This window comes from Chionomys nivalis, chromosome 11, assembly GCF_950005125.1.
Source record: "Chionomys nivalis chromosome 11, mChiNiv1.1, whole genome shotgun sequence".
NCBI lineage: Eukaryota > Metazoa > Chordata > Mammalia > Rodentia > Cricetidae > Chionomys > Chionomys nivalis.
In genome coordinates this window covers 37,939,845-37,962,796 of record NC_080096.1, presented here as the reverse complement: position 1 = coordinate 37,962,796, position 22,952 = coordinate 37,939,845, and the positions used below count along the sequence as shown (strand labels likewise).

Sequence of the window (22,952 nt, the reverse complement as noted above, 5' to 3'; positions counted from 1 at the left end):
ATTCTCTGTTCATCTCAGTGCCCCATTTTATAATTGGGTTGATTAACCTTTTATGGTCTAGTTTCTTGAGTTCTTTATATATTTTGGAGATCAGACCTTTTGTCAGTTGCGGGATTGGTGAAGATCTTCTCCCAGTCAGTGGGTTCCCTTTTTGTCTTAGTGACAGTGTTCTTTGCTTTACAGAAGCTTCTCAGTCTTAGGAGGTCCTATTTATTCAATGTACATCACCTAATTTAAATTCATTCTTCATTCTTCACACCACTTTTCACCATAACTCCAGCAGTATTCCATTACTGAGTCTTCCTTAATTTGGGTCTTACATTTCTAACCCAGTTTCATCTTCACATAGCAACTTGAGTAATATTCTTAAAACATGTTAGGCTGGAAATGTAGCTGAGCAATCGAGTACTTGCCTAGCAGGTGCAAGGCCTCAAGTTTAATCCTTAACACTGTTAGAAAACAAAATGTGTTTACCCACTTTTAAAGCCACTGTACTATCTCAACTGAAACAAAACTCAAATTCTTTAACATACTCTACAGAGATTTTCATATGAGCTAATGATTTTACATGGTCTGGTCTCTTTCTGGCATATTTTGTTGTTGGATTTGTTTGGCTCTCCCCCCACGCCCCTTCACTTAACCACCATAAGATATTACATTGGCTCCTTTATCTAATGTTCAGGTCTCTGTGTCTCATCATCTTTATTCTGGATGCTCTTTCTACCTGGGGCGTTTATATGACTGACTCCTCAGTTTTCAGATTTCTTTCTTTATCATCATCTGTCCCAGTCTAAGTAGGTTTCCATTCCTTGTTAGCTTTTTTTCATTAAACATAGTTTATATCTGTCATAGAGAAAGGATCACAAATTATATGTTTACATATGAACAAGACTGTCTCATTTTTTGGCACATCCTTAGCACCCATATGGCATTTCATTTGCATTTTAATAAATAAAGCTTGCCTGAAGATCAGAGAGTAAAACACATGCACTGATCAGCCTTATAGACCAGGCAGTGGTAACACACACCTTTAATTCCAGCAGCCACACTAATTGCCATAGAAACCAGGTAGTACATGCTTTTAATCCCAGCGGTACAGGCCTTTAATCCTATCCCTAGAGAGGATTATAAAACGGGAGGAAACAGCTTTCAGACACAGTCTCATTCTGAGATTCCTGGAGGCAGGATCGCCAATTTTGGGCTGATATTGAGGTAAGAACCAGTGGCTGACTGTTTTACATTTCTTTTTTTTTTAGGGCTTTGTAAATTTTTTTTTTTAATTGAAAAAAAAAATTTTCCGCCTCCTCCCCGCCTCCCATTTCCCTCCCCCTCCTCCCACCCCCCTCCCCCCACTCCTTTTCGCCTCCCTCTCCAGTCCCAGGAGCAGTCAGGGTTCCCTGCCCTGTGGAAAGTCCAAGGTCCTCCCCCCTCCATCCAGATCTAGGAAGTTGAACATCCAAACTGTCTAGGCTTCCACAAAGCCAGAACCTGAAGTAGGATCAACACCCCGTGCCATTGTCCTTGGCCTCTTGTCAGCTCTCATTGTCCGCCATGTTCAGAGAGTCCGGTTTTATCCCATGCTTTTTCAGTCACAGTCCAGCTGGCCTTGGTGAGCTCCCAATAGATCGGTCCGACTGTCTCGGTGGGTGCACCCCTCGTGGTCCTGACTTCGTTGTACATGTTCTCCCTCCTTCTGCTCCTCATTAGGACCTTGGGAGCTCAGTAATTTATCTCTCTGAGTTTTTATTAATCATGCTTCAAGCACCTGCTTGAACTGCTGCAATAAAATGATACTGACTTTAAGAACCTCTTGAGTAAACTCACTCTTCCTCTCTTTTGATCTAGCACTTTATACTCTCTCTGTAACCTGCTAACTGATCTTGAAAAAGTTATTCAGCTCCCCTAGCCTCAGTTTTTCATCTTTGATGTAGTGACGTAGCTCGGAATAATATTTTATAAATAATTCTATCAGTGCAATTAAAACTCCACACAGTCCTTGAAAAATAAAGCACTCACAATTTATTAAGAAAATCTTTTAGTGCAGACTTGAGCAGAGAAAGGAAGATGAAGAAAATAGGGAGGAAAGAAAAAAGGAGAGGGAAAGAAAAGGGCAAGTTCAGGAAGGACAGTTGGTATGGATGGCTTCAAGAGAAGGTCTTCAGCACTGCTTGGACCCTTGTTCTGGCCTCCTCCATCTATAAAACAACCATGATTGTTCTCTTTGTATCTGAGTATTGTATGTGCTTCTTCGTTTCAGCCGCTTTTATCCTCCATGTTCGTATCTAAGAAGTTCTTAAGACTTTTCTCAAAGGCTGTTCCATCCAGAGAAAAAGATGACTTTCTTTTTCCTCTAAGCTGTTACCGCAGGAGCCTGACTGTATAAAGGAAACATTCAGTACTGAAGGTCTTCCTGCTATGTGCTAAGCACCTGGCTAGTAGCTTACAGCAAATAGATAATTTACATGCAGAAATTTTATCTGAGGTTGTAAATATGTTAAAGATGAGTTATTAAGTGTCTCTCTCTGACTTTTCATTATGACAATAGCCTTAGAAAATAACTGAAAAAAGGGAAAGATTGATGTTGGACCATGGTTCCAGAGGTTTCAGTCCATTGTCTCCTTGTTTCTAAGGTTATGGGAAGCAGAACACCGTGATGGGGAAGACATTGCAGATCAAAACTGCTCACCTTGTGGAGCCTGGGAAACAAACTGGGCCAGGGCAGGCAATTCTTCTAAGACACTTTCTTGGATGGATTCTTCAAAATTTTTACTGCCCACAGTTCCGGTACCTTCCAGAAGTCTATTTAAATTTGACTTCATCACAGGATTAATCCATTGGTGAAGGTAGAACCCTCATGATTGAGTCCTTCTGGACCCGATTGTCAAGTACAAGACTTTCCATACATGAGCCTTTGGAAGGGTACTTTAAATCTAAAAGCAGTCTGTAACAACAATCTAGCTGTAGATAACATGGACGGAGGTTAGTTTTACCTATATGACTGAGGGAAGACTTTTTTGGGTCCATCTGTTATAGAGTGGTTGACACATGATAGTCTAGTGCTAAGCAGCATAAGCTGTTTTGATTATCTGATTTCTTCTGAGCTAGTTTTCTTGTTAGTGAGATGCAGTAGCAGCTCATACAGTAGGAATAGTGTCCATCTTCTGCTGGTCTGTAATATTAGTAGTGCCTTTTAAAATTTGCATCTTCCATTGCAGGAAAATTAACTGAAGCATCTTTAAATAAATAGCTGGTGGTGAGAGAGGATAACAATGTTATTGATTTTGAAAGATGGCGTGAGTCAGATCTTTCGAAGTGTAGTAGAATGTCTTCAGAGATTTTAAGTCGGGAAATCACACTATCCTTTTTTTTTTTTTTTATGCTGTTGTATATAGATTGCAGGAGGCAAAAGTGAGTGACAGAGATCACCGAGACAGTGTTGTTATATTCCAACTGGGAGATGATAGTGGTCTTGTTATGGATGAAAATAGGTAGATGAGAAATACAAGGGGGGATGACAATGATTTATAGATTTTTGATTTAAGTTATTAAGCAAGTGGTAGTATTCTATTTCTGAAATGAAAGAAGACTAAGTATGGTGATAGTTTCATTTGCGTTATATTATCTTTGCATTGTCTGTTAAATACCCAAGTGGAAAAGTAGGAACATCATTTGCACAAATCTGTAGGTGCTGCTTTTATCTTCTGTAATGTGTGGGGAAATTGCCATCTCTTTAAATGGGTTACTAGGGTGTGTGTTAGTGTAAGAGTGTGTGGGACTGGATGATTAGTTAAATCAATAAAGCAGTGAATGAGGGTGATCATTTGAATCTAATATCTACACCTTGTAAATAATCAGAACTGATTTATCATGTAGCAGCCACATGTAGCGGCCAATACCATGTATTGATTGTCATATTGTTAATATAAAGGATTTAATATAGAAAAATGTATTTCATAAATCTTAACTAATTTTGCTTTAGATTGTTCAGTTCTTGCCCTCTTCCATGTGGTTTGCTCATAAAAATTGTGGGTTTTATGAAGTACATAGGCTGTAGAAGAAAGGGATTCTCTATAGAACTCTAGTTAGTGAATTTGCCCTTGATATGTGCTTACCATTGACATATTGAGCTTGTTCCTCAAAACATGCTTGATATAATCTGATCCCTTCTGGCTTCCTTAGAATAAAATTACTTTGTTACCTAGGCACTATATACTTGTTTATGAGGCTAACACTCTTTGGACTTAAGAATGACTAGTAAAATTCCTGATGTAGTTTTAGGTTCTGTCTGTGGGGTAGTTTTTAGGTTAAGAGGAAGGGGGATTAAAAGAAGTTATGCTGTCAGAACTGATCAATGAAAGGCTTGAAGTCAATTGTAGTTTTGAATGGATAACAGCTTTATTAAATAGACTTAAACTATAAAAATGTAAGTTGGTATTTTCTCTTTTAGTTTACATATTTGGTTGAATTTGTTCCACAGTGCACACTGTTCTAAATTTATTATAAAGAGAAATAAGGACATTATCATATACATTTTGATGACAAAAAGCTTAACAACAAAATTTCCATCACAGTAGTTTTTAAAATTTATTCCAGAAATATAAGAATAGCATTTTTACTGTAGATGACTCAGAAATGTGTAAATCTTAAAAAGTAAAATACAAAATTTTCTGGCTTGTATAGATATTTAAAAGATAAGTACCTGGAAATGGAATGGTAGGTTGAAGGGCACATGTATATCATTTTGATACTGCCTAATTGTTCCTCAAAGAAAGTTTGCCTAGTTCTTTATCCTCCAGCCTTATTGTAGCAGGCTTTTTATATGTACTATAGTATTCTCACCAACAGCAGACCATATAAATATATTTGTGTTTTGTTTAGTTGAAAAGAGAGAGTGGTATATTGTTTTAATTTTCTTAATTACAAGTGAAATTGAATGGGGTGACTTAATAATAGTTTTTTCAGCTTTTGATAAGTTTTATACTCTTTCATGTTTTAGATGCTTCATCTATAAATGGCATGGAAGTAGTTGTTTAATCTGTAAATCGCTTAGAAGACTACTTAGAAATAGTGTTACTTAAATGCCTGATAAACTAGAAACTAGTTAATAAGTTTTAATTGGTTATATGCAACTATTTAACCCTATAGGATCTGAACTGTAATTCAAACAATAATATCTAAAGTTGCATATTAAGTAGTCTGTTAGAGACTATGAAATATTTTTTCTGAAATAAGCTGAATAAAAAGGACTTATTTTCATTTTCAAATGTTTCTATGACTGAACTTTAGACAACTAGCACTTATTTGGAGTGTTGGGGTGGTATTGTGATATATAAGGGGAAACAGATTGTTGAGGCTGGAGAGAATAAAGTTCAAGTCAGGGTTGTCACACAGTAAGCCAGGTTGTTTTTTATCCCTCCAAGATTGATGTGAGCATGAAATGTGCAAAGTACCTGGATCGATGCCCTGGCACTCAATAAACGGGAGCTGCAGTCATTATAGTTGCTCTTCTTTGTGCCTCCTAATGCTTTATCGATATCTTTAGCATCCTAACTGTCACACTCTAGCATACGTGCTTGGTTCTGGGTATAATTTTTAGAGGGCTGTGAGCTCCTGTGAGATCAAGAGAGCACATCTTTATTTGTTTTTATGTCTTTCCTACAGGGCTTTGCAAACTGTTAATACAAGATTATTGTTTGCCACTGCTTGGAGATAAATTTGAACTATTGCCAATATTTAAAAGCTTGACTTTTTCACTTTTAAAACAAAACCAACTAACAGAAACTAGATCTCTTGACTTATCTGAAAGAACCAAAAATTTCTCGTGGTTCCAGAGCTTTTATAGCAGCAGCTGGCTGGCCTCAAGTGGTCTTGGGTAGTACATGTCCATCAATTGATAATAGCCCCTAACAAACCAATATGTTCCTTTAAAGTAATACTGGCTATTTTCCTGTCACGTTTCTCTGTATTTGCTACTTGCCTATGGTAATTCTAGACACTCACATTTGAGACTGGTGCACTGGTGAATGTAAGAGAATCTAGAACTTAGGAAATTGTTGAGGAATGTTCTGTAGATGAAGGAAGGAACCATATCCATACAGAAGCATAGAAAGTGCACATGTGTTTCACCCTGAAATGCACAAGCTCAGAGGTCAAGCTTTCTGTACTGTGGCAATAGTAATGTCTGTTCCCATCATCTTTGACAGTCTACAGCATAAAGAATGAGTTGTAATGTTGAGGTGTCAGTGCTCAGAGTCACATGGCTTTCATTGGATATGATTGCCAGGTTGCCACCCTTTGCGAGAATGGACATAATTGAAGTTACTCAGTACTGGCATAATGTGGTGAAACATGACAAAAATATAACATGATCAGATGGACTTTCCATTTATTTTGGAATGCATGACAATATCTATTCACTTGAGGAAAAACATACAAACAACACCCAACTGTGTATGAAGACAAGATATCTTTGATCAGAAGCTCTGAAATATCCCTTTGAGTTAGCTATTACTAGAGTAAACTTTATTAATTTGTACATGACAGTAATTTGGAATTTATGATTATTTAGTCTCATTGAACTAAAGCATGCCCCAAATCTATGAAGGGAGAGTTTGCCAAGGAAGAGAACAGGATGAATAACATTTCTTTTGTAGGGAGTGTGGTTAGGTTGGGTCTGGAAGACGAAAAGATGATTACAGAAAAAAAATTTTCTGGTTTTAGTTTTCAGGGAGTTGTTATGATACCATAAAATAGAAAATGCCTCACTGTCCTGTAGATTGACTTTTGGATCCTAATTCTGCTACTTAACTTGGCATTTGTGTGTGTCCTCAGTTTATATTGTAAAGACAGAATAAAGGCTACGTTGATCTTAATTATCAGATAATACATAAATGTATGTAAATCACTTGACAGATCCTTTGCATTTCATGTTTTCTCTGCCTGCTTTGTACATTTTATCAAGATTTCAACCCATCTTACATAGAAAACAACTAGAAGGAACCTATTACCATTCTTTGTAGCACTTACCTCTCCAATTACTTCGCTCCACCCACTCCCACTTGTCCTTCCTTAATAACATACACTTACAGAATGAGTATAAGCTCCATGAAGGCAGAGACTCTGCGTAGTCTCTTAGTCACTATTATAGATTAATCCCTTTCTTACATTAGATATGCAATACACGTTTGTTGTCTGGCTGGACAACTGAATGAATGCACATGAATTATTAACACTCAAGTGAATGTGCTTGATAAAGCTGCAACTGAGTGTTCAGTTTTTAAGTCCAAGGGGGAAATTCTCTTTGCACTTGTCAGTAGTATCTGTATTATTCCTAATAAATACAAATTAATTTACTGATATATGGTAACCTTTCTAATTTATGTGTTTTTAAGATTAATAAAGTGATGATCTACTTTATGTAAGGAGGCATATTTTTTCTGAAAGATTTGTTTGGTTTTTAATTTATATGTATGTGTATGGGAGTGTGCACACGAGAGCAGGTGCTTCTCGAGACCAGAGGTGTGGGGTCCTTCGGAACTGGAATTGTAGGCAGTTGGTAGCTGTCTGATACGGATTTTGCCTTCAAAAGCAGAAGTTTGATACTAATTCTTAAGTATTGCTATTGTCCCATTTATACTTTTCTCCATTTTCTTCTTTTAAAAATTTACCTATTTAAAAAATCCATTGTCCTGTGTATGCATATTGTAAGCAACTATTTACATATTTTTGTTCTAACTACATTAAGTTCCTTATTGGACTATAAGAGATTTGCTCCTCAAACACCCTTGCATTTTCTTTGCTATACTGAAGGTACTTAGGTAAGAGGTGTTCAATAAGTATTTCCTGAATAAGGCAGGGCTTGAATTTGAGGCTGGTGGTGACTACAGTATCCCTTACACCTTCTGTATCTTCTAACTAGCAATGCGTATCTTAAGGATTCTGCTCTCCTTCCTGTCCTACAATAATATTTTGATTATAACTCTTTAAAATAAAAATCCTTCCAGGAATACACATTTTATTTATTTTAGTAGTATCTAAATTATTCTATAGTCATTCTCAGGTAACCATTTTTTTATTTTGAGTGAAGAAATGATGAATACTTAGTCTCTAGGCTAAATAATGTGGCAGTTACCTAAGTCACTGTTTAATTTAATGATCATAGTCTAGCTCATTGTTGCTCAAAGTTATTTTCATTTTCAAATTTCTCTTCAATTTTGGAGTGCTAAATGCTTCCCATTGATAGTTCTTAGATACCTTAAATTAACATTATTAGAACAATAAAACTGTCACTATGAAAATAATTCAGCTATATGATTTATACTTTTTAAAAAATGTATTTATTATGTATATGTATTCTGCCTGCATGTATGCCTACAGACAAGAACAGGGCATCAGATCTCATTGTAGATGGTTGTGAGCCACCATGTGGGTGCTGGAAATTGAACCTGGGTCCCCTGGAAGAGCAGCCAGTGCTCCTAACCTCCAAACCATCTCTCCAGCCCCTGATTTATACTTTTAAAGATACATCAAAGACTATAAAGAAATAAAAATGAGGTAAAGCATGTCAATCTCTTCCAGATATAATTTTATGTTTCCTTAGATGATCTACTTCCTTGCGTCATTTTAATATGTAGTACAATAGGAAAGCTACTTGCCATCAGTAGCAATTTAAGTTTAAATTAATTAAAAAGTTTGAAAAATTAAGAATTATATCCTGCAATCATATTTCAAGTGCTCAGTAGCCACATGTGACTTGTGGCCATTTCCTTGGTCAGCACAATTAAAACGACTTATGTAATCACAGAAAGTTCTCTCAGTTTTAGTATACGATCATATATATAACTCTACCCTTTGTACTATCTCATTGTCATTAAAGGTTTTTGTTTATACTTTAAATGGGTTTTATCCTTAAAATACTAACTTTTCTTAAAGTGTCATTTCCCATATGTATTTATCAAGTATGTATTTATATCAACATTTCTTCCCTTCTTTTTGCTTTATCACTTATCAAGATGGTCAACCCCTGAAAATTTCACCATTATTTAAAACTCTGGATATGGTTGAAGTAATGCTGTACTTATAAGACAGCTTGACAATGTCTCCTGTCCTTGTGCCTCTTCTGTCACATACAGTGAAAAAATAATAAGTTGTGATTTTCTTCCTTTATCTTATTAAGTAAATTATATGGTCATTTTTTATGGAGCTTCCATAGTTAGAGATGTAAAACAGCAATTTCTTGGTTCTATAGCATGACATAGTTCAGAGCTGAGATTAGAGAAACCCCGTAGAGTTGTTAATACTTGAGGGCATCCCCAACTAGAAAAGTATGTGAATTTAGGCATGGGAGGAAGGAAGGATCTGCTTTAAATTTAGTGTAGGGTCACTGAATCTTAATGATAGATTAAACAAGGGAGGTAGAATAATGAATAGGGGTTTGCTGTGTGTAGCACTAATACCAGAAGTCCATGGTTTGTGGCGGTTTTTTATGTCCTTTCCCATATGGTTTTTGAATAGAGCAGGTTATGGCAGGGATGAGCTAAGGAATAGCTTTGTTAATGAATAAATAGGAGTAATTTTTTTTTTAAACAGGAGACCAGACAGTTTGTTTAGAATGTGTACTTATTTAATGAATCATGTCGTTAATTTTTTCCCATCTTAATAATACATCAAGTGATAATGCTAAAGTGTTCCTAGTATTTTCTTTCTAAATAAGTTATATCTACATTTTCGATCCAACCTTAACAGTGAAACCCTCGGGTTAGGATTTTTAACTGCCTTAATTAAAAGCCAGTTAACTGGAGCTTCTGAGCACTGGCAGCCGCATTCCTTGAAGTCGGACGCGCACTAAGCTTTCGTTTACAGTGTCCGTTCGCTTGGCGTTGGGAGCCAGCTTCCAACCCTGTTTCATTCAACCAAAGTTAACTCGGTGTGTAATTATGTCCTTATCCTTTTGTAACTTTGCTCTTGGCCAATGCAGCTACTTTTCTGAAGATGATCTCTTTACTCTCTCACCTACATCTCTCTTACAATAATTATGAAATTTGATCATGAAAATTGACAAGTTAGAATTTTAAAATCTGATCAAATGCACTATTAAATATTGTGGGGGCTTTTCTTTGGAAAAACTTGGTTTACATTTCCCAAAGGAGAGATTAAATATGTTGTCTCTGGTGCCCAAGTTAAGCAGAGTCAAGGGAAAAGCAACTCTCCTGACTCCAGAGCTTCAAATGCAAACACTGGCCTAGTTGTTCCCAAACTTTCTTCTTGATGTGGGTGACTTGAATGGTTTATTTTCACTTGATGAACCACACCCCCAGGCCACTTTAGTATTCATGGCAGACCTCAACACTAAGTCCCTTTGTTGTCTTTGTTATTTGCATTTTTTTGTTAAAAAGAAAAGATAAAATTATTAGGGACCTGATTATAGACTGAAGTTCTATTGCTGATGGTTCCCACCACTTTTTTTCACGTCCCAGAGAAAGCAAAGGCTAGGATGGGCAGTAGAATACAGAAAAGCAAACATAAACATCATGTCTGAGCTTCAGTGTGATGCTGCCAGAGTAAGAAAGGGTTTTCTTTAAGGGGGGGGGTTGTTGTTTTTCCCACAAAAATTGTTATTTGCCAAAAACATAATCAACATTTAACTTTTTGAAATACTTATTCAACTGTCTTCTTTAGTTAAGAATGTTTAAAGTCTTTTATCATTGTAATTTAGGTAATAACTAAATGTAGGATATTTAAGCATGTAGCTTAATCTGTTTGTATCTATACATAGCACAAGCATATGCTTTGACTCACCTGAAATAAAAAAGAAATTCAATTCTATTTTAAAAAAATTAAGATGTGCCACGTAGTTTAAAATCATTGCCCACATTCTCTTCCCATACAATTTCATTTTAGAACTCACAGAGGTTGCAAATATAACATAGCTATTTCTATAAATTTCTCAGAATTTCCAAGATTTCACTTAGTCAAATCAAAGGCATGGAAAAAGAGTTGGCAAGAGTGTCCATGGTGGGGAGGGGGGATGAACAGAGAGAGAGAGAGAGGGAGGGAGAGGGCAGAGGGAGAGGAAGAGGGAGGGAGGGAGGGAGGGAGGGAGGGGAGTGTTTGCTGACAGTCCTATGATAAAGCTTCCTTAGTATTATCTTAATATCCTTTTCTTCTTCTGCTTTGGTTTAATTATTTTGACGATGATTATGATGATGATTGTCAGTCTTGCTGTTTCTTTCTCAGGTGTCTGTGACCTCTTGGAAGCAGCTGTCGGTTATGTAATAATAACTAGTTGCTATTTGCTCTGGTAGTTTTTCTTTCTAAACAGCACTTAATAGTGCAAGAGTTGAGAATCAGCCACTTTACTTTATTGCTTGTTCAGTATGACAGATGTGTAAAGGACAGATGTGTAAAGGTTTTCTTGCTTTTGTGATGGAGACTGCCTGTAGTTGGTCACTCTCACTTGTTACTACTTGATGACCACTGTTTAGCATATGTTTGAATGGTCCTATGGAAAAGTCATAAATGTGTCTATGTGGTAATACATGACAGTAATCCCAGTACTCTCAAAGTTAGGCTAAGCACGGACGACCAGGCCCGACTGGATTAGGTAGTGAGGCCCTCTCTCTTGAAGAAGATAAGAAAGAATTTCCTTATTTACAGTTATAAAAGTGTCAGGTAGAAAGAATTTTAAAATAACTTACCACAACCTTTTATTTTACAAAATGCAGGTTAAGAAATCTTTTGTAATTATGAAAGAATCTTAACCTTAGAGTTTTATAGGGCTACATTAGACTCTGTACTCACATCTACTAAGTGGAGGAAGCTTGAATCAATTATTTTATGTGAGCTCAGTTTCTGTATTTGTAAAATAAAGATAGTAATTTTAAAAAAGGAAAGGATATGAAGTGCTCTGGCCTCTGTACCTGTTTTACAACATTATAGAGAAAGTTTATTGAAATTGGATAATTTTGAGTGGTATTGTATAATATGTACTCAAGAATATGGAGAATGTATGACATTGTATCACCAAATCTTGTGTGTAAATTATTTGGTAGAAAATTACAAAATAAGAGAATCACTGGAAAAATCAAAAGAACAATAAAGGACAGACGCAAAAAAAAATAATACAAGTAAAGGTTATTGTTGGCATGATACATTAATATAAACTAGGAACTTCTTGCTGTTAGTGCTTGGTCAGTTTCCTGCCCCACTTCTATACTAAGAAACATCCAGTAATTAACAGGACTACTGAAATAAAAGCCCAGGTTATTCTGGTACAAGTTTCTTTACTTTGAATAAAAACATTTTAAAAACTCCTCATTAAAGATGAAAAAGATAAAAGTATACAAAATATGAAATGAGTCATAATCTCATGACATAGAGAGGATAAAATTGTTGTATGTCTTTATGGTTTTCTATGAATAATAGAGTATGGATATGTGTATGCATATATGTATATATTTAAGTAAGCAACAAGAACATTTTTTAATTTTTTCTTTTTTTTTTGTGGTACTGGAAATTAAACGTGGGGCATTGTGTATAATAGGCAAGCACTCTACAACTGGGCTGTATCCTTAGCCCCTAGCTCTTAAAAATATTAGCATTTATTAATTGCACATAATAATGAGTTTGATCATGACATTTTCATACATATGTATAATGTATTTCCACCATATTCATTCCTTGCTAGCCTCCCTTGTCCTTTGTCTCCCTCTCTTTCCCACTAAGCTCTTTTATCTTTCCAGCTAGTCCCTCATCTTTTTTTGTATCTTGTTTTTGATCGATTTTTTTAAAACCAGTGAGTTTCATTAGGATCTTTTGCAGGGACAAGTATTTTATACCATTGGCTACACCACAGAAGAAAATTTCCCAGGGAGGGGTGAAACCTTCTCCCTTCCATGACAGTGTGTGTTGTTAGTCCCAATCTTGAGCTATTCTGCAGGTAATTATACCTGCTGTGAGTGCCAGAGTGCTGTATCTCTGTTATGTCCCGAAGTCAGCCTTCCATACCTCTGCCCTGCTTCTATGGCTCTTACACCCCATCGCCCCCACATTCCTTAATGTTTCCTGAGCTTTGGAGGAGGTGATAGATGTCTTGTTTATGGCTGTAACCCCCATTTTTTTTTAACATCTTAAAAAGTTAGCAGTATTATCTTCTACATCAAGAAGTAGCTTTTTTCCACATGAAAAGGGTGAGATAATATTATTTTAAAATTTTCAAAATATTATAGCGTATTGGATCTACTCTGCTAACCTGGCAGTACAGAAGCAGTCAGAAACCATATGAAAACAAATAGGAATCATGATTCCCTAGCGCGATTTGCTGGTAGAAACAAGCAGCACAGGTTTACTGGCCTTTGGGATACACTTGGGCCCTACTTCAATGTAATAAAAAGTGGGGTCTTTGAAGTCGATGGAGCCCTTTTCTCTTACTTCACTGGACTTTAACTCAGTATTTAAGGTGCTGGAATCTCACAGCCACAGGAAATAGTCGCTGAGTGAGTGGCTCCAGTTTCTTTTCCTGTAAATTCAAAGAGGGAAATGTATGGACGATAGATGTCCGAGTCTTAGAAATTTTATTCTAGAAAGCCTAAGTGAGAAAGAAGACAGTTGGTAGATGAGGCAGAAATGGTCCCTAAAGCTGCTGGATAGCTCTGTAGGTCTGAAACTGGCTGGGGAGAGCACATCCACCATGTGTTCAGGCGCTCTTAGTTTGGGGCAAGTTCTCCTTGCTCTAAAACTGCCTGACTAGTTGCTCTCTTCTCTCAGCAGGTCACTTTAGCGTTGCATATTTCATTCATTTAGCTATCTTCTGGATTAGGTTGTGCCAATTTTGTGTTTGGTGGTCAAGGCTAAAGTGAATATGCTCGCAGACACATATTTGGTAGCACATATACTATCCTTGAAATTAACCAGTGCATTGCTTCTGTCACATCTTGTTTTACCCATTGAAATTAAAATTTAAAATGAAAACATTTCTGACTTACAAGTTCTTTCTGGTTCATGCACAGTCTTTTGTCTTGTCTTTTTTGTTGCCCTCTGTTCTCTTGGGGATCTGACCCAGAGCTTTGCCTATGCTGGACCCGTGCTCTGCCAGTAGTAGACCAGAGCAAAGTTGAACCAGTGGGACTTTATAGAATGTATGTCATCTAACATGAGACTCCTGGAAATGTTCTTATATTGCGGCAGCTATTTCTAGGTTTTACTTAATTGATATTTTACTTCTGATGGTACAAATTTATTAATTTACTTCATTTTATGTGGGGGGAAATTTTAAGAGAATTTATTGAGTCCCTGCTGTTTTATTCACTATAAGCAATACACCACCCATTTTCTAGCATGAGCTCACTATGACAGAAATAGGTGGAAATACTTGTTACTTTCCACAATGTCAGAATTTATTGAAGGATAGTAAATTTATAAGGTTCAGGGATTTCAGTGATAGCAGTTTGCTATCTAATCCCAGCTACCTTACGGCATTTCTAGAAATTTATTCATTCTTAAAAAGGATAGGACCCCTTAAACATAGACTTTGAAAGGTTTAGAAATCAGTTAACTAAAGAGGTATGGCTGCCTGGAGGACCCTGTATATAAAATCTCTAATTCTTAAACTTCAGGACATGTTCTGACTCATCGTGCAAGGCCCCAGAGTGTCCAGCTCACTGGGATGCGCAGGGCCCAGGAGTATGCATCTCTAATTCCTTCAAGTTGATATCACTACTGCTTTGAGAAATAGTGTCATAGAAAAGTCATTGACCTCATTTGTTTATGATATCATTATTTTCAACTTCACAATTTCTCTAGAATCTCTTTTAATCCACTAAATTTTTAATATTTGTGCTGTATAGTTTGTTTTCTCATCTATTATGGATTTTTATAAGTCTTTCAGAATTATGTTTTGAGAGCTAGGGATGTAATTCAGTCGGTAAAGTGATTGCATAACATGCATGAAGCCATGGATGATTTCCATGGCACCACATAAGCCTCTTGTGGTGGTATATACCTGGTAGTGGAGGCAGAAGGATCACAGTATTTGAAGTCAGCCTGTTCTATATAGTTCTAGGCCAGCTTGGTATACCAAGACTTAAGAAAAAAAGTCTTTTGTCTTTAAACGTAGACTTAACTTTTAAGTAGAGATATAAACTTAGGTTATGGATTTACCACAACTTAAGTTAGTTTGGTTTACATGTAATGTAGTTTTTGTAGTTTTTACAGTATTTTTATTCAAACCAATGTTTCAGTATAATTATCATGTTTCTAGTAGAAATGCTTAACCTTATATTCATCAGTTTTTCATGATGGCCAAAATCCATTTCAAATATATGTGTTTAAGCTAGATTCTGTACTCGATTCTTTTCATTACCATCCCAGTAATCTCGTAAAATGCCTGCTGCCCTGCTCCTTTATAGGGAAGAGGCAAAATACGTTTTGTAAGTATGGTAAAAGCAGGACTAAGGTATAGTTGTTAAAATGAGGAATTCATTTAGAATCAAAAGATGTTTTTTAAAAGTGCAGAATACAGTTTGTTCAAGCCTCGTTGAAAAGCACTTGAATTTTATAGGCCTCTTCATTGTTTTCTGGAAAGGTGGTATTTGAGAAAAAGAAATTCTTGCGTTACTGTTTTTATGAGGAGAAAATTGCTTGGTCTTTTAATGGTTAATGAGAAGAAGTAATAGTTAAACACTTGGAGCATTGATTTCTGATTTGAATTCTCTAACACAGGCCAGCCCTGGGGGAAGGGGAAGCTTGCTAATTAACATTTGATTACTGATGCCACCTTCTCATTCCCCTTGCACCATCCGGTTTCAAACGTTTTTTTGTTCAGGAAGGATTTTTAGACTTGCATCTTAGTAAAACAAATCCATGTGCAACTGCAGTGCATGTGCAGTATGTTGAAAAGAAGAAAAAAAGAAAGGCATTAGATATGTAGTATGTGTTCAAAGCCCATTCGCTCTGAATCAGCAGTGATTGGTTTCCTAACTACCCAGTCTTTCAGAAAACCAGAGATTGCCAGGAAACTGGGTCTCAGCCTGGTTGTTGCCTTGTTTTGATTTAAACAGACCACAGCAAACACTTCCTTGTTCCATGCAGTTGCAGCTCATAGTTCCATATATTTCAAATTTGCATAAGCTCTGATTCTGCTGGGTCTTGTAACAGTGGCAGAAAAATCACACTGGACGCCTGCCATTTCATGATTCTTTTTGTAAAGATGATTATGTTTGCTCGCTAGTATCTTAATTCAGAAAACCCAGAACCCATTTAAAACTCTTCTGAACATTATTAGTTAAGTATATTTTCCCTACTTTAAGTGTTAAATAAAAATTAAAGGGTCCACCTTTTTAGTGAAGAGAATTAAAAAAAAAACTTTATAACTGTTAACACATAGGTAGTAGTTTTCTGTCCAGGACATTATCTCACTGATGAGAAGGAATAGTTACTTCAAAAACTGTGTGATGGGCTTTATTTTAAAATGGCATCTTGTGAGGGGAAAATAGGTTTTTATTGAAGTGTAAGAGAATAAGGACTTGATTTTCTTTATCCAAGAAAAATGATTTGAAATGCTTCTATATCTTTCTCATCTGGGATTATTTGTATTTTTCTCTTTGATGTCTGTTATATTTATTGACTCTACTTTAATTCTTCCATTTTAGAGAATTAAGACTAGATCCTGAATGGTTGTAAACACCCTCATTACGTCCTTGTCCTACATATATTTAGTTCTTCTTTTTCTGCACCCAGGATTAACTCTGGTATCTTCATGAATTCCTAGGATTTTATAGCATTGAAAAGCAGAAATGATCAAGTTTTATTCTCATGTAAGGATGAGTGAACTAAATCTCAAAAAGGCCCCACCATTTGGCCCACAGTAATTGCTGTGGGGTTAGAATTCGAACTCGAGTTCTGCTTTTGTTTATGCTACAGCACATACATGGGCGACGTTTAAAGTTCCCTGAAAAAAGTGTTGATAGTTTTATCAGTATTTAGTTCGCAAGAGGTGGCTTTATTAGAGCTGACAGTGTTCTTTACTAAACTTTAGAGGCCTATTAGTTTCAGTTGTAATAATTAAGAACAACTCATTTGAGGTTAATTTCACTTGAGTCTAAATTTTAAAGTTTACCATTCAGTAGGGTAACTTTCCTAAGAATTTTTCTCTAAGAAGTTCTAATGAAATTTCATTCAAAGAAAAGCTCTTTGAAATTTTAAGTGAATTTAAAAGAAAACTTGGGGGAAAGATGAGTTCTTATGAATACTTTTATTGAGCATGTCATCATAAAGTTGTCCTTCCAGTACTAGGTTTAATGTTATAATCTCCATAAATATTGAGGCACTATGATTTTGAAGTAGAGAAAATTAGCATTTTAAAAAATATTGTAATATTTAAATACATGTCACCAATGAAAGTAAGAAATCAAAACCATATTCTACACTTTCTCAAGTTTTTCTGGTGTGTGTGTTCCTATACTCATATGAAGTAGTGGAGAAAAATTCTCTTAAAATCTAGAAAGCAAATTGCAGAAAAATGTATGGTTAATCTAGAACTTGAAATTCAAATTCGTTTTAATGTTGGACTGGCAACCATAGTACTTATTGTATTCATTCAGAACTAAATGAGGCATTTGCATGGCTTAGCAGCCAAAAATCTCATCGATACATAGCTTAACACAAAGCAAGAATTGAAAGGATTTTGAAGGTTCAGCCTGATTTTGAGCCACTGCTAATCAAAGAAAATAAGTCAGACAAAAAAGTCCCTTAGGAAATGTTATCCAGTAAAGTGTCACTTGTTCTTACTTAACTGGAACTTAACAGTCTGTAAAGATGAAACTGCATCAGAAATGGCACAGTATCCACCAGCTGAGGATGTCAGCTGCAGTGTACCAACTCCACATCTTCCTTCTCCTTTCTCAGACACTCACAGATCCCTCAGTTACTTTCTTTCTTCTTTTTTCTCACCTCAGGCCATTTCTATCTTTTTTTCTTCCATTTTCTTTTAACTGTTCTCTCTGTCATCCCTGTCCCTTATTCTTGCCCATCCCCTTGTTACTCCCCACTTCTTTTCTCTTTAGTCTCCCTCCCAGAGGAGAACTGTGTGTCTTTGATCTGCTTCATAGGAACTTCAAATTCATCTGCATCATTATATATATACACAGTTGTATTTTGTCATTCAAATTCCTCAAAGACTACTTAAAAATAATTTCTGGTACATTTGCTTTGGGTACTTGTTAATTTTTCCTTTACTGCACAATTGTGATTTAAACTTTTAATTGAATACACATCAGTAAAGACAATGGAATTTTTTTTTTTTTTTGGTGTCTTACCACTTTGTTTTGTAATGGTAAAGTCTGCCTATGCTTACAGCATGAACTTAATTCTGAAAAGCCAATTTGTTTTCACTTAAATTGCTGTTTAATGATTGTAGTTTAGCATAAGATGTTTTTGTCACAATCTGAGAGTACTTTTTGAATATAGCCTTTGCTTTGGAATAATCAAACATTAGCCTAATATCCTTTACATGGTACTCTCGCAGCTAAGTTCTCTCTGCATTAACTAGTTTATTCTATGACAAGTAGCTTAACAGATGTCTTTCTTGGAAGGACAATGAAGCCAAATACTTGTGCAATGGCTAACATGAATTTAACTTTGATCACTTTTGTTCAGCACATCAGTCTGGCGTTGCGCTTTATACCAACATAGCACCATAGCCAGAACTTGCTTTTCAGGCTTAGGACAGCAAAGGAATGTCACTCAGTTCAGTGAACTATATATGAGTAAGGAAACATGAAATACTGTTTATTTCATAATAGCCTATTATTGTTTCTGTGCCCATTATGTTTGTGTAAGTTTCCAATGATTGGGTAACCTCTCCACCTTTCCAACACATACACATTTTTCTTCTACTTTTGTTTGAAAATAGCTGATGAACTCTGGTTTATTTGGGCACTCCAAACATAAGTTTAAAGAAAGAAATTTTGTCTTGAAGTCTACAGATTCCTCCTGCTTTCTCTGCTGCCTTTTTTATGAATGTAATGCTTTTGATTATTGAAGCACCTTTGTCCCCAAGAGCAGTAATACATAAGTGCGACTAAATAGACTCAGTTAACCAAAGTGCTTACGTCAGGTCCAGTTGCTTTTGGCCAAGTTGTCAGATTGGCCAGGACCAATCAGGATTTCCAAACTTGATGTGGCAGCTATAAGAAAAACGCTGCATGTTTGTTCGCTGTGGAGAAAAACCGCCTGTTTCAATTGAGTGTGTGTGTGTGTGTGGGGGGGTCAAACTGTGTCCCAGGTGCCTCAGATCTCAGTTCCTGATTCTTTTCTCCCACAGGTATATGTTAAAGATAAAAATAGATTGAATTCCATGTTTATTTTTTCCCCTTAGTTTGTGCATATCTCTGTTTCACTGGAAGGATAACTTAGATCTGTTAGTGTGTAATAAAGATACAGTGCTGCTGCTGCTGCTGCTGCTGATAGCAAAATGCTATAGCTAAACAGCATGGCACTCACTCTACAGTTCTGCCCTTTAGAAGCTTGCTTGAGTGCTGCTTGTTGAGCAGCCATCTTAAAACGTTAAAAGATAGTGCAACGTCTCAAAATCAGCCTGGATGAAGAGTATACTATCAGATGGACTGTCTCTTCATTATTATAATTAGCTAATTATCTTAATTGTAAATGAAGAATGAAATAGAATTCCGATATGTTTTTTAGAAAAATACTAAGAAATTAAAGAAAGATATGATCCTTTGGGGGATTAAGCTTTGCAGAGTCCTTCTAAATTGTCTAAGTTGGTCCCTTGCTGGAGTTCCTCCTGCCTTGCAATGGAGTACAGGAGTTGCAGGTTTTGACCAGCACCCCCAGCAAGGTATGACCCTTCCTAAGTCACTGGACAGCAGATAGGTAGTTGAACTCCCCACAGCCTTGTTTTGATGATTTGACTCTTCTCCCTTTAAAGTGAAAGGTACAATATTGCTAGCAGGCAAAAATTTTAGTGTTGTTATTTATTTATTTATTTATTTATTTATTTATTTATTTATTTTTGTTTGCTTGTTTTGAGACAAGATCTCACTAAGTCTTTTTAATGACTGTCCTGGAACTCACTTTGTAGCAATTATTTTGTCTTTAGGAGAGGCTAAAATATGATATTAATAGAAACCTCAGCTTAGTTTTTAACTTGGGGTGATGTCAAATAAATCATCTAACCTGCTTTATATTGTTCTGTGCCTTTCAAATTAAAAATTACGTCCCTTACTCCGTTTTAACCAAAATTCACTTTCTTCTCATAAATGAATACTTGAAGGGTACTTTTTTGCTTGAATCATAAAGTTTTCAGATTAAATTACTTTCAAGCATATATAGATGTAGTCAGGTTTCAGTGCACGATTACCTAAAGTCAGCAGTGATGAGAACTCAGCTTGAGAGTGTGCACTGCCCTTGCAGAGACCCTAGCTAACTTCTTGTAACTCCAGCTCAGGGACTCCCATGCCTCTGGGCTTCTGAGTGCACCCTTCCTCACATGCACATATTCATCTACACACCGTGCATATACCCCCCAAAAATCAATCATTATCAAAAGAAAGTTATTTCTTGAAATACTACTTCACCTAGCCTTCATTGAAATTTTGCTCTTTTATTGTATTTTTAGCCTTTTGTAAAATTTTTCTGACTTGTAGTCTAAATTATTGTTTTGAAGCTAAAAGAAAACATAAAACATGTTTTATGTTAAATGAATTAAAGCTACCATGATTAAAATAATGTCAAAATCCTGTTGTAATTCTATTGCTTTCTTTTTCTAGGTAAAGAGAAATGTGTATGACCTTACGAGTATACCTGTTCGACATCAGTTATGGGAGGGCTGGCCAGCTTCTGCCACTGATGACTCAGTAAGTTCCTGCCCAGTTTATAGCCTCCCTTTTCAATATAGTTGGCTGTTAGAAACGGAATCAAATGCTCTTGAATTTTCCACTGAAAGAACTTTTTATTTACATCACATCATGTCAAAAATTTTGAAAAATTGTAATAATTTGAACAGATTTATAGAAAAAATGTCATAAGCCAAGCACAGTAATATTTTGGTAATGATATGTATTAGTGTCAAGAATATAGTATTGCTTGATTTGACATAAATTTTTCTTTGAGAATATATGTGGTTAATAATAATAAGATGTTCAAGGTGAAGAAAAAATTTCCTATATTATAGATATTTCAAAATGAAATGCATACATACATTTATATACATATTCATGTGTGCACGTGTGTTATGTGAAGGGTCTGTAGCTTTAAAAATTATTAAATTCAAAAGAATTTCCCCTTTTTATACTTGACATAAATAGCACATATCTTTAATATAATAAATAAATACATTTATTACCATGAAAAATTTTAAAAATTAGTGTGTTATCTGACAGTGATATCATTTTTTAAATACTTTCTATTATAAATTTGGAAACCTTTTCCATCTCTGCCAATTTTCAATAATTAACTCTTTTCCTAAAGAAGAAATCTTTTCATCACAGGAAGTCTACTGACTTGAAGTTTTGTTCGATCTCTCCCCATATTTACTAACTTACCTGTTCTAAACAGATAACTGCCTTGTTTTAGGGTTGTTTTTGCTTGTCCAAAACGTTTTATTTATCTTTAGAGAATTTCATGTAATATATTGAAGTCTGATTCGTGTTGGCTAGCTCTTCCTGAACATAAGGCCCATAATGGAGTTGGTTGATAGATCCATTTTCACTCCATTGGAGAAAACTGATTTTTTTTCCCCTTCTACCAGCTGTTGATTTCAAATAACTTAGCTATGGGTATGAGTTTGTGCCCACTTTTCCTTCTCTATACTAGGATTTTGTTTTAGATTTGCTCACAAGGTAGTATTCAAAGTCCACGCGTTTGTATGCACATCAGTCCTCTTGTATAACTTTTTCCCTCGATGTTGTCCACCACTTCTGGCTCATGTAATAATTCTGTTCCCTCTTTTGCAAAAATTCTTGAGTCTTGAAGGTAGGAGCATGATGCAGACATTCTCATTAGGGCTGAGTGCTCCAAAGCATCTCAAGCTCTGCTCATTGTCCAGCTGTGCCTCAATGCTAATTACCATCTACTCCAAGTAGTAGCTTGTCTGATGAGGGCTTCATGATGCATGCCCTCTTCTTGGTATAGCAATATGTCATTAGAATCAGTCACTTTTTATTTTTATTTTATTTATATGTGTCTGTTGGTAGTGGAGGACAGAAAGGGGGTGTCATATCCTCTGTGTGTGCTGGGAATTGAACTCCATTCCTCTGGAAGAACAGGAAGTGCTCATGACCACTAAGCAATCTCTCTAGACCATAAGATTTTAAAATGCAAATAGGAGAATTCTAAGTTAAAATCTAATTTTTAAAGATAAACAATGCTAAAAAGAATCAAGGCCTTTGCAAACACTGTGTAATACTAAACTCATGGTTGTAGCTAAGAATTGAATTAGCTTCTCATATTTTTCTAATAAATACTATACCTGTCTGGCCAATTTCTGTTCTTCTGTCAATGCTACCTAACATTTAAAAAAAAAATTCTTTTTGGAAGACAAAATAATTCTAAGACAGTTTATTGATGAAGATGCTATTTAAGTCTAGTTATAAACTGTGTGCCTTTGGGAAAATGCTTGGGTTTCAAAAATTTAAAAAAGATTTAGAAAACAGTAGGACTCTTTGCTATCACTTGTATAATAGTATTATACTAGAATTATTGATCACTGGCTACTGCCAAAAAAAAAAAAAAAGACTGTAGTTGTTGGCTTTTTGGTAAATTTTGTTTGCTTACTTTAGAGTTTCTCATTTGATTGGTTTTTTATTTCTTGTTAGGATCTAAGAAGACACACACACAAAAATAAAATAAAAATGTTCTTAGTGTCGTTTAAAACTCATTATAAGACATAAATACCATTAGTAAACAGTACATAATTTAAGATTCAAGCACATCACTAG

General features: G+C 35.7%; 1 protein-coding gene across 3 annotated transcripts in view; it reads left to right on the top strand.

The window, feature by feature from the left end:
- The window catches only part of Faf1 (Fas associated factor 1), a 310,745-nt gene that overhangs the window by 128,256 nt on the left and 159,537 nt on the right, over nt 1-22,952 (top strand). For all 3 annotated transcript variants that reach the window (XM_057784436.1, XM_057784435.1, XM_057784434.1), the window contains one exon: nt 20,784-20,870. In XM_057784436.1, coding sequence (XP_057640419.1) covers nt 20,784-20,870 — 87 coding nt within the window. The remainder of the gene's footprint in view (nt 1-20,783; nt 20,871-22,952) is intronic.